General features: G+C 35.9%; 1 protein-coding gene across 2 annotated transcripts; it reads left to right on the top strand.

The window, feature by feature from the left end:
* Positions 1–347: 347 nt before the first annotated feature.
* LOC149830925 (protein GID8 homolog) lies at positions 348–9436 on the top strand. 2 transcript variants are annotated; one of them, XM_090011925.1, is made up of 6 exons: positions 348–631; positions 786–945; positions 1094–1200; positions 7142–7273; positions 7875–8031; positions 8944–9436. In XM_090011925.1, the coding sequence occupies exons 1-6, from the start codon at positions 629–631 to the stop codon at positions 9063–9065; spliced, it is 681 nt and encodes a 226-aa protein (XP_089868051.1). In that variant the 5' UTR covers positions 348–628; the 3' UTR covers positions 9066–9436. The 2 variants fall into 2 exon arrangements, with proteins under 2 accessions (XP_089868051.1, XP_089868052.1); XM_090011926.1 differs by having other exon boundaries at positions 505–631; positions 1097–1200.
* The last annotated feature ends 5505 nt before the right edge of the window (positions 9437–14941 follow it).

Below are 14941 nucleotides of genomic sequence, written 5' to 3'. Positions count from 1 at the left end.
CCATTGCCATCCTTAGTAGGAATGCCACTCCGTATAGAGCTATGAATATCAAGTATATTTTCAACTCCTCTTGATTCTACGGCGATAAATTCCAATGCCATGACACTTCCGATAAATTGAAGATAAAAATCAATACACTGCTTATTTTTAACATACACCGATAATATGAACACCATTTCTTCGCTCTTAAAACGCCAATTTTTCAATTTTCAATATTTTAAATTTATCTCTAAATACTTTAAACTAAAAGTCTACCGATATTTTCCCCACAATTTGCCAACGACGATTTTTTAGAACTTAGCGCGATATTTTCTCTTTTACGAGAGAAAAAAAAACCCGCGAACGATGACATAACCCATCGTTCCCAAACATCGACAAAGGAGCTCTAATTCTGTGCGCAGGAACCAGAGAAGCAACCTCTCTCTCTCTCTCTCTCTCTCTCTCTCTCTCTATAGGGTTTGCCCATCGCACCCATTGTTGGCTCGGACCACTAAAATCAACCCTCTCGGGGAGGCGAAAATCCAGACCGGGTTCGGACCAGTAGCCCTCCTGAGCGGCCGTGGATGTGAACGCACCGCTGGCTTCCTTCGCCTTCTTCTTCCTCGACAGCTTCGCCTCCGCCGGTACCATGGTGCGAGCAAAACCACGCTTTCGAAAAAACCCGATATTGTTTCCCCTTTTCCGGCGATTTCGGGATAAATTGCACGGTTTTCGTTCAAGATCTTTCGAGTTTTTGTTCTTCAGAGAGTGCCCAAAACGGTTCTTTGTGTTGTCTGTGTGTGCAGTCGACGTCGAAGAAAGTGATCACAAGGGAGGAGTGGGAGAAGAAGCTCAACGACGTCAAGATTCGGAAGGAGGACATGAACAAGCTGGTGATGAATTTCCTGGTCACCGAGGGCTACGTTGAGGCCGCCGAGAAGTTCCGGATGGAATCCGGCACCGAGCGTATCTGATTCCGTTCCGATTTGCCCCCTTTTGTCTTTCCTTTTGTTTTCCCCTTCTAGTTGATCTTGAATCTGTTTGAATCGATTCAAGTTTGTGAGAATGAAACCGCAATTTGCAATTCCAATTGCCCGTCCTTATCTGTGGACAGCAGATATCGATTTGGCAACGATAACCGACCGGATGGCGGTAAAGAAGGCCGTGCAGTGCGGCAATGTTGAGGATGCGATCGAAAAAGTGAACGATTTGAATCCAGAGGTAAACACATTCCATGATTCTTCTTTTTCCTCGTTGATTATCTGTTTCTCTCCCTTTTTCGTGTTCTGATTGCAAATTATGGTTCTTTTTCTTAGTGAAGTTTTAGAATGAATTCGTGCCCTGCGTTGCCAATGTAATGCGACTGTGATTGTGTAAATGTGTGAATTAACCATCATCACCATCATCGTGCAACCTTATCGTTCGCTTTGGTGTATGCTTAAAAGAAAATTGATGAATCACGATTGTTAATTTGAAATGGTGTGAATAATTGTGAATATGGTATTGCTTACGCTTAAGAGTGTCATAAACTTTAGTGTATGTTCAGTCAGAGTGTTTTTTTTTTATTCAAGGATTCAGATGCCCCATTTACATGATTTGTGGCTTTGCTCTTTCTCGTAATTATCAAAGAGCAACTTCGGCGAAATTCAAGATTCCATTTTATCTCACTTATCTTTTGTTCTTTTTCTTCTCAAGTTTGTGATATTCATAAGATGCTTTCTTTTGGTAGCATAATTTTGGACTTGGAGATGGTCCTTTCTTTGTCTTGTTCATTCTTCTGTTCACGTCTGAAAATATTCTTGTTTTCTTCAACCCCTCGATGGTTGAGGCTCCTTTTGTGAAATATATCTATCTTCTGAACCCTGAAAAGTTGTCTTATATTTTCTATCATTGTTTCTCAAACTGCATCTAGTGCTATATGTCTTCCATGATTCTTCTTCAGAACAAGCAAACCTGTTTCTCAACATTCTCCAGAAGTTTTATTCATTGTCACTATCCAATTATTATGTTAATTTTGGCCTTTGATCACCCGCTAATCACCACTGCCTTTTCCATACATGCATAGCTGAATCATTATGTTAAAGAAAGACAAAGCAACTTTACATTAAAAAGGATGAAACACCAAATCTGTAAATACTTTTGCTTAAATAGCCTACCTGTTCTAATGCTTATGGTTTATAAGTGGAGTGTTGAACCAACAATTGAATCAAAGACCTTTTCCTTAACATTGTTCAATTCTTTTTTATCCATTCTTTGTTAATCAAAACATCATTTCTTGATTCTATTTGAATTCCTATATAGACCTTTTTGGTTTTCATTTAAGGAGTTTTATTGCTGTATTCTACACAAATTAGGTCATTGTTATTATTACTATTGATTATTGGGAACAATGTGCTGGAATTTGTAACAAGACATCTCAGTGATTGGGTGGGTAGCTCTAGTTAAGTAAATGTAATTCAATTGAGGGACTTAGAAGGCATTATATTGCTCTTATTTCTATTTATAGATGTTCTATTTTCTTATCCTTGTTTCATTTTATTGTTTCTACTATGATATTAGAGAAATAAAATAGTCTCCTTGGAGAAGTGGTTTGTCAAATATTTTTCTTGAGACCATGATAATTTTGATTTGACATTTTTTTTTGAGTCAGCATGTCACTATGCTAAAAAAGGCCTTCATCTATTTTCCCTTATGATATTATCTCTACTAGCATAATGGGCTCTAGAAAATCAAAGTGGTTAAAAAGTTCAATATTAGCATTTTATCTAAAAACTAGAAATGTTCGAGACTATAGATACACGCATAATTAGAAAAACTCTCAATATAACAATTTGAAGATGGAAGGTATGGGAGTTGTGGAGTTGATTGAGATAAAAGTATTTAAGTTTTTTAGTAAAGATTGCTAAGTGCATATAATAATGGAGAGAGACACATTGGTTTGGAGAAGCAGTAACTATTTGCTGTTTGATATGTTGTTTTCTGAGACTGACATGTATGAACCATTTGGATAGGGAAGAGATGTTGGATAGGGGTGCAACTCCTAAGGGTGTATAACAAGGCAAAAGAATTTTGAATGAACCAAATAATAAATATCATACATTATATAATGAGATTTACTATACAGCAAATCTATTCAGAAGCTATATCAGTGCTGTTTGGATAGGGGTGCCCTGAGGCACAGTTTATCTAAGGTTGTGTGCATTAGAGTTTTTCTAAAACAACAGATGGGGTAAAACAAATTTAAAGATCCATGAAATATCTTTTAAGGTACCAATCTTTTCAAAGAAACTAGAAGGTATTATAATTTTTTGTGTAGATTGTTGATACTGTTGTGGTGGCTAGATATTACTTAGAGGTAAAATTTAAGAAAGCACCATGCCCTATGTTTGAGTTACAATATTCTTTTTTCATTTTGGGTTGTCAAAGAGGAAAAATGATATGCCACAGTATACATGCATGTTTTGGATGTATGATGCTTGTTTCAAGGTAATGGATACTTAGTTGTCAAAGGCGCTAGGCGGAGCGTAGGCAGTGTGCCCCTAAAAAGATAGGCGGGGCCTAGGCGGTACCCCAAACAGATTATATATAATTTACAGTACATACACAGATATATTTATATATAAATGCAGTATATATAATATATAATATGCTGAAATACAGTATATATATATATAACTGAAATACAGTATAATTAACAGGAAGAAGAGAAAAAAGAAAGAGGAAGAAAAAACAGGAAGAAGAATGAAAAAAATAAAAATGGAAGGAAAAGGAAAAAAAGAAGAGGACCGAGAACAAGAGAGAGAGAGACGTACCTTTGGTCTTCTTCTTCTTCTTTTTCTTCTTCTTCGTCTTCTTGCAACAACCCGAAAGAGAGAGAGAGAGGAGAGAAAACATTAGTCACGAAAAGGGGAAGGGGGAAATTAGGACCCCTTTTCCCCTTTTATATTGGTTGTATGGTCAACCCCCGCCCCCAAAAAAAAGAGGACCGATCTAGGCTTAAGCCTAGGCGCTAAAATGGGGCCCCACTGCACGCCTAGGTGCTGCCTTTGACAACTAAGAATGGACAATCCTTTCAAACTAAATGACAAACTTTGAGATGAAAAAGATGATGTCTTTTAAGTCATTAGCACGGGCCAAAGGATAGCCAGAGTGCTCATTAACCTCACCATCACTCGACTTGACAAAGATAAACAGTGAATTGAAATCTCATTCAACTAGAAAGATATAAAATATGTGAAGTTTCTTTTTGTATCCTATATGGATGATCCAATCGTCGCAAGGGCCATGGTTAGGAATTGTTTGATCGTGTTTCTCCGAGGAAGAAGCGAAACATAATCAATTTGAATTTGGGACAGCTATTTGAAATCTTAGCACAACATTGATTTGTTATCTCATGTTTGTTTTTTGTGAAAAAAGACCAATTGAAGTGCAGGGTTTCCTCAGACAACAAGGGGCTGAGGCAAGTGACTGAAAATATTCGTGTTCTCTTTTTTTTTTTGTTTTTTATTCAAATGTTTAATCAGATCACCTAGGAGGGATGATTTATGCCTATCATATCTGTTTCCATAGTAACCAAAAAATAACATCTATTTAATGGCACATGTAAAGATAGAAAAAGCACAAATATAGAAAGTAATGGGACATTTTTGAGGTGGATAGCAAAAAAAAAAGAAAAAAAAAGCTGCAATGAAACTTAAAAATTCCACATTCACAGGGCATTATTTTATTCTCAACTATTCTCAACATGTTATCATTCACCATGGGTCCATTGTAACTGCCAAGTAGAATTGTCTGCTGATATGGATTAAAAGTGTTTTATTGATAACAGAAAATGGGCCTCATGTTGTATTTTGGTGTGAGATAATGTTGTCTCAATCATAGCCTGTGTGAAACTATCAACTTCGATGAGGTGCCCCTACAGAAATTGAGTGACTCCCTCGAACACATCCTGTGTCCAACATTCCATGGATAGTCCTGGAAGACGTATCCAGAGGGGAACATGATTCGTAGCCTGCAACTTTAACTCCATACCAAGCTCCCACTTGTGGGCCACCAAGGTGCGGCCGACGACCTTCCATGGCCCTCCATAGAGGACTTGTGACATATCCTCTGCATTGTTTAATTGAATGGTGAATAGACCTTGGTTCGGGGATATGAATTTGATCGGTGCCACAAGCTTCCGAAGAGATCAAAGGCTTTGAAAAGCAAACTGGTACTCTAGGTGTTTACGAGGGTTTCTCCCCAAAAAACCTGCCAATAGGAACCACTTGAATGGGGCCAACATCTCATCATGTCGAGCGGGAGAGAACTCCAAGAGAAACGACTCTCTGGTCCGCACCATTGTTGCTTTCGGAGAGGATCCTTGATCCAGGATCCCTTCCATTATGTTAGCCCATGATCGCTGAACCAGAGAAGGATGAGAGCCTGGGCTATGAGAAGCGTCATGCATCTCTTCCCCAACGGGGGGAGGACAAGAGAAACCGGCTGAGTGATTCTCCATCAAACCGGCTATATAATTATTCAACTATACATAATATTTATGATTTTAGAACATATGATTCTTTATAACAAGTATCCTTTTATGAGCATTATGCATTAAAACTACAAAATGCCTGCCAAAAAACACATAACATTCATGTGGATCAGTGGTCCTGAATCGGTGGCCCAGTTGGGGTCTGATCAGGGTTGACTCGGGCGATTCCCGAGTCAACTCGCCGGGTTTGCCAACTATGGCCTCACCATCTGCCTATTTGACTTGGTCTGATTTTGTTGATTAGCGGTTGCTTGGCCTTGTAAGGTGAGACTTCAACGTTTCCAAAATCATGAGTTCCTAATGTAGAGTCATAAGGCTGTTAATTGAAATATAGTTTATGGCGCAGATTTCAAAATGTTGCCAAAGCAGAGGGTTGTTACTTGAAATATAATTTACACTTTACAGTCAACAGTTTCTGTGCTAAGTCACACGGACTCGGATATAAGGTCGACGCACCCGTGTCGACACGCCCCGACACGGGTGCGGCTTCGGACACGGGGCGGACACGGCCAACCAAGTGTCAGACTCGGTCAACGCACCGGGGCCGAGTCCGTCCACATTTTGGACTCGGCCAACTTTGACCGAGTCTATTTTTGTCCATTTTTAGGGCAAAAGACATATAAAAATTTAAAAAAATTGATCTTTTTATATATATATTTTAAAAATATATATATAACCGAGTCTTATTATTGTTATATATATAGCCGTGTCCCCCTAATGGGCACAACTTTGACTGAGTCTTATTATTGTTATATATATATATATTTTAAAATATATATACATATATATAGTTGTGTCCCCGTGTCCAAAAATTTTGAAATTGCTCCGCACCCATACCCGTGTAATGAAATATGCGGAAAAGAAATATATGTCCTACAATGGACATTCACACATAGAAAGCAAAGAACAAGTCCAAAAGAGGACATACACAAAAGCCAACAATGGCTTGAAAGCATAAAATCTTATATAGGCACAAGAAGGCTTGAAGAAGCCACGCATTACAAAGGGGGAGACCCCACTTATTTATAGGCAAGAGAGGAGTGAGAGAGAGTTAGAGAAGAGAGAGGGAGAGGCACCATTGGGAGTCCCAACAAGGTGTCGTTGGGCTCCCAACGACTCTTTGTTGGGACCCCCAATGGGTGTGCATTTAATGCACAAAAAGGACAAAAAGAAAAAAGAAATAAGAGAAAAAGGAAAAAGAAAAGAAGAAAAGAAGAAAAGAAGAAAAGGTAAAAAGACTACAATGGCCCTATTGGGCGAATTTACAGAAATACCCCTTATCGGGTAGGTGGATATATATATATATATATATATATATATATATATATATATATATATGTGTGTGTGTGTGTGTGTGTGTGTGTGTGTGTGTGTGTGTGTGTGTGTTGATTACATGTATTTTAACAACCCGCACCCATGTGACATAGTTTCCGTGCTTCCCATTGCTTGGAACCTGAACGTTGTCTGGATATATCCTAAATTTTTATCACTTGGAAAACTGGCTTTATTTGAATTATGGATTTTAGGTTCTTTTCTGATTCATTGTGGTGGTTCTGTCTGGAAGCAAATGTTCACTAAAGCGGTGTTATAGTTTGACTTGTCTCATGTGCTGTGGATAACTATGTGCAGATCTTGGATACAAATCCACAATTATTTTTCCATCTCCAGCAGCAGAGGCTGATAGAGCTAATTCGCAATGGAAAAGTGGAAGAAGCTTTGGAGTTCGCTCAGGAAGAACTTGCCCCAAGGGGTGAAGAAAATGTAATCTCTTCTCTTTTGGTGATATTGTTCTTTCTGCTATTTCAAAAATTTAGTTTAATTTTAAAGAAAATCTCCTCTACCAAGTTATCAATATTTCTTTTCTTACAGCATTGGCACTGGAGAGCTCAAGTCTCTACTTTTTTATGTCAGTTTTAAAAAAAAGTTTCGCCTAGCATTTCTTGAAATTACTTGGTCTTCTTTCTCCAAAGGGGTCTGACTTGGTCATTAAACGGCAAAGAGTTCTAAAATCATGCTACACATAGATTCAAATGCCATGCCAATCAAAGTGAAAAGGAGTTAGGTTTTCTATTTCTTAAAGGAAACATAAATTATCTGTACCTTTGTCCCAAGAAAGATGGTGCATGTTGGCCACACATACCGTTTTCACTCTTCACTGACCCCATTTATTTTCTTCTGGTGCTCATTTTATACATGCTACAGTTAGTCATGGTCTGGTGTGGTGGTGGCCCACAACCCTAAGTTTTTAAAGGAACAATTGGGTTGTTCTCTTGATCTCTTGATTATCTCTTCCTTTTCTGTTGGGTTTTCTCAACATATTGTCAGAATTTATTGAGATATTTAGAGATCTAACCTTTTGCAGCAAAGTTTTTTGGAGGAGCTGGAGAGGACAGTTGCATTACTTGCCTTTGAAGATGTATCTAACTGTCCTGTGGGAGAACTTCTGGATATATCACAACGGCTTAAAACAGCGAGTGAGGTCAATGCAGCTATCCTTACAAGCCAGAGTCGTGAAAAAGGTGCGGACTCAGTGGAGCTTGAAATCCTTTTCTATTTAACTGGGATGTTGCACAAATGAGTGATTGTGTTTTTACTTTTTACAGTTAAAGAGTGGTATGTAGAAATGTGTATGTACACATGCATGCATACATATGCAGACATAAATTTTTTATGTTGGTTTAGTTAACAACTAGACCAGCTGTAGGTGGCCCCTTTCTTTTGAGAAGCATAGAGATGCAAGTGCCCTGAGTCTTATGCGCTCATGTGGATCAGCACCAGCTTGGTCTGTAGGCTGGATTCTCGTTCAATACTTATTTGTTGGTACTGCAGTGGCTTGTTATATGTGTTCCTAACTGCAGGACTATGAATTATTTGCAAATTTAGTGGCATCAGTTTCCATGAAAATGACTGGTAAAGATGGTACTGTGGACCAGTAAACAACATGCTGAACTGCTGCTATGAATGAAATAGGTTCACACATGTTCGACCTAACTTCAACCCGACAGTACCATAAACATGTTATGTGTATTCAGTGAGGTTACTGGGTTAGATCTGGTTGTGTGACTCTGTGTGGATTTTCTGACCTAATTCTGGAGGGCTGAACTATCTTAGATGAAAATGTAAAGTCCACAAGCAAAACTTGATTATATTGGACAGTGGTTTATCTTGTTAGGTATGGTTCCAGTTTTAAATCAGCCAGCCTGAGTTTAACACAAGTTTGAGAAGGGTGGGTATTGGGGACATTGATCATGATCATATTATGTCCCTGTTATCTGGCTCTTAGTGTTTGTTCAGGTGTATTGGACTAAAAATGCTTGCCTACCCCATTCCCTACAAACAATGATAGTGTTGGTGCTTGGACTAAAACGCCTTAGTCAATTCTGGTCTTGGTGCATTGGACTAAATATGCCTCATCAATTTTATATTGGCAGATCCCAAGCTTCCAAGCCTATTGAAGATGCTTGTTTGGGCTCAGAACCAGCTAGATGAGAAAGCTTCATACCCACGCATTAATGACTTGTCTACCGCAGCTTTGGAGGACCCAACCGTTTGAAAGGGACAAAATGACATCTCTGAGAGGCATCAATATGGAGCGTCAGATGTGTTTGCTTGCATTTCCTCTGAGTGAATGTTGTTCCAGGGGTTTCTTGCCTGTGTATCATCATCCTGTGGATTGTGTTCCTGTATTGGATTTCTTACTGTTTCTTTTCATTTTCATTCTGTATTGGAGAGTGTAACATCACCAAGCACCAAACTTCAGTTGGTTTCTTGATTTTAGGCTGGATTCATGCATGCTTAGATGGGCCTGCAACGTGGCTTTCTTCTGCAACTGTGAATGTAGATGCAGTAACATTTGGCTACAGAATTGGAGGTCTGTGTGTGTGTGTGTGGATATGAAAAGTTAAACCGTGTTTTTGCCCTTTATTTTTTATGGCCAAGCTGGCGGACAGCCCCCTAATTAATGGAAAGAATTTAATAAAAAATCCATTCTTTCGAATGAGTTCGACAATCACGTTTCATGGTGATAAAAATGCGGTGATTTTACTAAAATATTATGAAGAAATGCGATATTCTGATCTTGATAAACCATCCAATAAAATCATGAGAAATTGAAAATATCATGATTTTATTTTTTAAAATTCACTTGTTACCATTTTTTTTTAGAGTTACCATTTTGTTGTTGATATGTTTACTTTATCAGTAATAATATGCAATTTTATTCACCTTTCTTATTTATTATTATTTTATATTTTATTTATTTAGTTTATCCTTTTTTGGGGAGATTTTCTTGATAGAGTTTCAGGAAAAAAATGAAAAAAATCAAGAGAAATCTACGGAGGAGATTTTCTTTTTGCATTCAAACAGGATTTATGTTGGCTTGCTCGCGAGGCTCATGGAGAATGTTATGTCAGCTGCACGAGGAAAGGTTGTATTGGCATCATCTTTGTGTTCACACACACACACACACACACGTGCGCGCATACACATACTCAAGCGTCATAAAGGCTACTACTTTTACAGGAAATCGCATTAAGGTCTTAGGCTTTGTATTCGTTCCCTACAAGAGGACCATTTATTATCTAATAGATGATGTTGCAACATTGTAATCATTGTGTTAGTAAGCTAGTTTTGTAACTAAGCCCAAGTTTCATGAGCTAACCTTCTGTAGGCAGTGTTTGGAAGTGGATTAAGAATAAAAAAATTCTTTACAAAATGTGAAAAATAGAATGTTCTTTTACTCATATAACAAAGAAATTTTTATTGTAGAATTTTACTAATTATGCCCAAGAAAAATTTCTCTACCTAAAGAGTTGGAGAAATGTTGGGGACAATTTTTGAAAAATGACACAATTTCAGAAATGCCTCACAATTTGTCGAAATCCTCTCTATGCCCAAAATTCTAATTCTCAACTTTTTAGGACATTTTTACTTTTTGCACAAGCGAACCTGTTGATGTTCACATGATAGATATTTACACCGTGTGAAGGATGCAACATCTCAATAAAAAAGAGATCACATGAACATTTCACAGACTTGATGAAATTCACATAAAGTATTTACGAACATGACTACAATCCCAACACATAAAAATCATATTTGAAATGCACAGATCTTCTGAGATTCGTAAGCCCAATGCAAACCTTCTAGAATTTAAAAGTTTGAGCTCGATAGGTTTGCTTCATACATTTGTCACAGTCTTGACATTCGCACAGATGTCATGTGAATCTTCTTGGACTAAAAATCACTTAAAGTTAGGACACACGTTCACAAATGTATGACCAACCATTATAAATGTATGTTGTGAATGTCTTCAACTTCACATGTTTTCTGATTCAAGCTCGATAGGTTCGTGTCTCAAATTTGTGAACGTCACAACCTTCATGCAAATACCATGCAAACCTCTTTTAATTAAAAACTCGTATAAAGTCTAGATGTATATTTGTAAATGTGTTATAAATGTCCTTAGTTTCACATGCTTTCTGATTGCAAGTTCGCATCAGACATTTATGGATGTTATAACCTTTGCGCAGATACCATGCCAACCTCTTTTACTTAAAAACTTGCATAAAGTCTGAACATACATTCACAGATGTGGGTTGCGAACCTCTTGATAATGCAATAACAATCTATTTTAAAGTGAATGTTATTTTGCGAATGTTCTTACGTTCACATGATTTTTGATTCATATATAAAGTCATTGGTGACTTTTTTTTCATTTTTTTGTTTCTTGTTAGAACCCTAAGCCTTTTACATTCAGAACCTTAACCCTTTTTCCTCTCTTTGTGGTGATTCCTGAGCATTTTATATTGCAACATTTTGGCAAGGTTGCAATAACTTTTTGGTCAACCTTTACTATCTTTCAGCCTCCAAAAACTTAAGATGAAAAATGAGTTCTATATATTTTTTTGCTAGATTAAGGTTTTTTTATAGATATATATTCGTTGGTTTTGTAGTATTTATTTTTTGTTATTGCCATGGATGATTTATTTTTGTTTGCTTGTGTTCTATTTAATATTTGGCACCAGATTGTACGTTTATGATTGTGCACAAGCATTCAATTAAGGTAATGGGGTTAGGATTAAATTGACTGGTTTTCAGTGTGAGACAATAATCGTGGTTGATGTAGGTAGTTGTATTAATTGAATGAAAGCAGACTATATAGATGACCTTTTGTTAGATACTATTTTCATTTGATGCATAATATCTTGTCTGGTTGGTGTAGGCAATTAATGATGGCCTTAGAAGGGTTAAAGTACACTACCGTCTCATAGATGACTCTCATTGGCTTTAAAAAATTTATGGCTTTGATTTCTCATAAAACTGAATATGCCAAAGAGTATCTCAACTATTGATATAGGTATTTTGTAGACATAAAAAGCTAAAAAATAACTACATTCATCCTCAATGATGATGATATAGACTCTATGTTATGTAGTAGTGATGTTTACTTAATTATTTTTATCATACTACATGATAAAGTTAAACAAGAAGTATTTGGAAGTGATCTTCAAGCAACAGTTGAAGAACGGAGTAGCCACCAAATAAGCAGTGCTTCAAACATTAATAGAAAATATGTGAAGAATGTGCATTTATATTAGGCAATATCTATAGAGAGCAATCATGAGGCAAACATCCAAATCTTTCAAATAGTTAGCAATATAAATGTCCGTAACATGCACGTGGAGGTCATGCAGTTGCCCCAACTAATTAGAGATATAGATGTCATACATGCAAATAATAAACAACTTGCACAAATAATTAATGTTGTACATGATAAGAGGATGTGTGCAAAGAATGTGAAATTACATTAGCAAACCAATGCTATTAATATTCACTGCAATTATGTAGATAACATTCAACCTTCCAAGGCAGATGACATAATGAGGTACAAGTTATTAGACTGTGCAATGTATGTTTAAGAGGTAGATGTTATGATGTATATGTTGTTATTTTTATGATTAATCATAAAATTTGAAAATAAAGGAATCATAAATCCATGAAATCAAATAAATAGATAAATATGATGACTTGTGATTTAGTTTGTGCATCCAAACAACCAATTAGTAATAGTAGTGATCATGTAGATATCAAAAAATCAAATGATATTTGACTATACCGTGTCAGATGAGGGTGACCCTCAAATGATAGAAGAGGACCAAGGCACATATGACATTTGACAATTAATGACAGATGCAAATAATACAAAAATAAAAATTAAAAAGTCAAACCCTTGGTATGTTGTGTAAGCTATGTGAGCATTTGTTGATCAATAGATTTTTATCTACTAATGCAACATAATTGAATAAGTTCTCGTTCAGTGAATTCTCATATAATGAAGAGCAATTGAAAATCATTGAAGCAAAAACATATAAAATAATTGACGAGTTACATAATGAAAAACTTAATGACCATGAATATTTTCAGTGGCTAACAACAGACTCAAATGATGGAGACATTTTCATAATTTTTTGAAAGATCATGTGATCAAACACAACTATAAAACAAAATTCTTGAAGAGTAACAATAATAAAGTTACTATTGTATGCACGAAAAAGAACCCACAGACTATGAGTTATTGCTCCAAGGAGATCCATTGCATAAAGGTGCGAAGAACAACATTCTTTAAAGTGAAAACATACAAAAGAAAATGTATATGTGGTGGTTTATTGGACAACCTTCGAGTGAAAAAAGTCTCTTTCGTATGAATTGCAGGTGTTATTCGCAAACACCTACATGATAACTCGAAGATGACTCCAAGTAAAATCATTAATGACATTAGTCATGAAGAAGGTATAGAGATTAGTTACAAACAAGCATGGCGACAAGAACACATGAAGCAAGTGCTATATGATACATATGAAGAGTCCTTCAAGATGCTTACTACCTATTTGGATCATTTGATGAAAATAAATTCATTGAACTCTAGGGGCCATCGAGACTTATAAGAAAGATCAATTTAAGTATTTTTTTTATTTTTCTATTAATGCATCGCTGATTTTTTAAAAAGATGCCCTTCAGTTCTTATGGTATATAACACATTCTTAAAAAGAAAATACATGGGTATATTATTGTCGATGAATAATATTGATCATTTTGGTGAGATATTTTCTGTAGCGTTTGCAGTTGTAGATAAGGAGTCTAAAAAGTCGTGAGTATTGTTTCTAGAGTGTCTGAAACAAGAACTTATATGCTACAATGAGTTTAGAAAAAGAAGAAAATTGACAATTATCTCATATAGGCACCTATGGCTCTTGTATGTTGTCCCCACATGGCATAATTTTCATATTGGATATTGCATGAAGCACTTGATAGATAATTTCACTAGAAAATTTGGTGCACCACTCAGTGCACTTTGGTGGAGCGCAATTCGAGCAACCACACGACAACAAAATCTTGATAATTCATTCATTTTTTCAAATCATGTCAACATGTTTACTCATTCAAACCTACCAATACATTCACTCATTCAAACCCTGTCAATATATCCATCCATTCAAACCCTGCCAATACATCTATAAAAATCCCATTATTTACATAACAATTCATCTTTCTGTAAACAAAATCATAAAAAATTACAATATTATAAAATGTATATTATAAGTAACTTCCAATATATATATATATATATATATATATATATATATATATATATATATCAATCATAATATAAAAAAGTATATTTTTTATAAAATATTTTATGTTTCGTTATGAATTAAAGTACACAATAATTCATCTAAAAATGTTTCACATTTCTTTAAGAGTAGCTTCTTTATTATAAGCCCACGACTCTACCTGACTAGTTGTCAGAGTCACTATCATGGTTGCCTTCGCTTTTTTTTTTGCCTCTAGAGTCACTGTCATGATCACATCAACTTTTTTTTTGCCTCTGTAGTCATTGTCATGGTTGCCTCTGTTTGCATCACCTTCTTCTTCTTTAGTTTCTCGTAGTATTTGAGCATCAACATCTTACATATTTTATATCCTCTTGAAAATGTTATTAGCAAAAAACTAATTTGCTTACATTCCAAACACCCAACAAAATTATACAAGACTGTGTACCTGCATGAATATGAGTTGCATCCCCTACCCAAGTACTTCATGTACATTACCACAAATATTTCACAATTATACCTGCAACAATTGCATTGTCAAAATTATGTATATGTGCATATTGAGTTAACAATCATATAGAAAAATAAGTATTTGTTATTTTGTTGAAGAATCCTTTACATAGGGTAAACTTGTCATTCAATTAAGCTTTTGCATCCATACCATCAGTTGCAACTCCCACTTTAATTAAAGTCCTATGTTTCAGACTCCTAGCCACAATGTGCTCAACTCCTTTGTATTTATAAACAAAGTATATATAAGTTCAATACTGAAATTCTAAATATTAAAGTGTACAGGGTAATCAAGGTATGTAATTTG

This window comes from Nuphar pumila, chromosome 7 (assembly GCF_984573655.1).
Source record: "Nuphar pumila chromosome 7, dmNupPumi1.hap1.1, whole genome shotgun sequence".
Classification (NCBI taxonomy): domain Eukaryota; kingdom Viridiplantae; phylum Streptophyta; class Magnoliopsida; order Nymphaeales; family Nymphaeaceae; genus Nuphar; species Nuphar pumila.
This window is presented reverse-complemented; position numbering and strand designations above follow the sequence as displayed.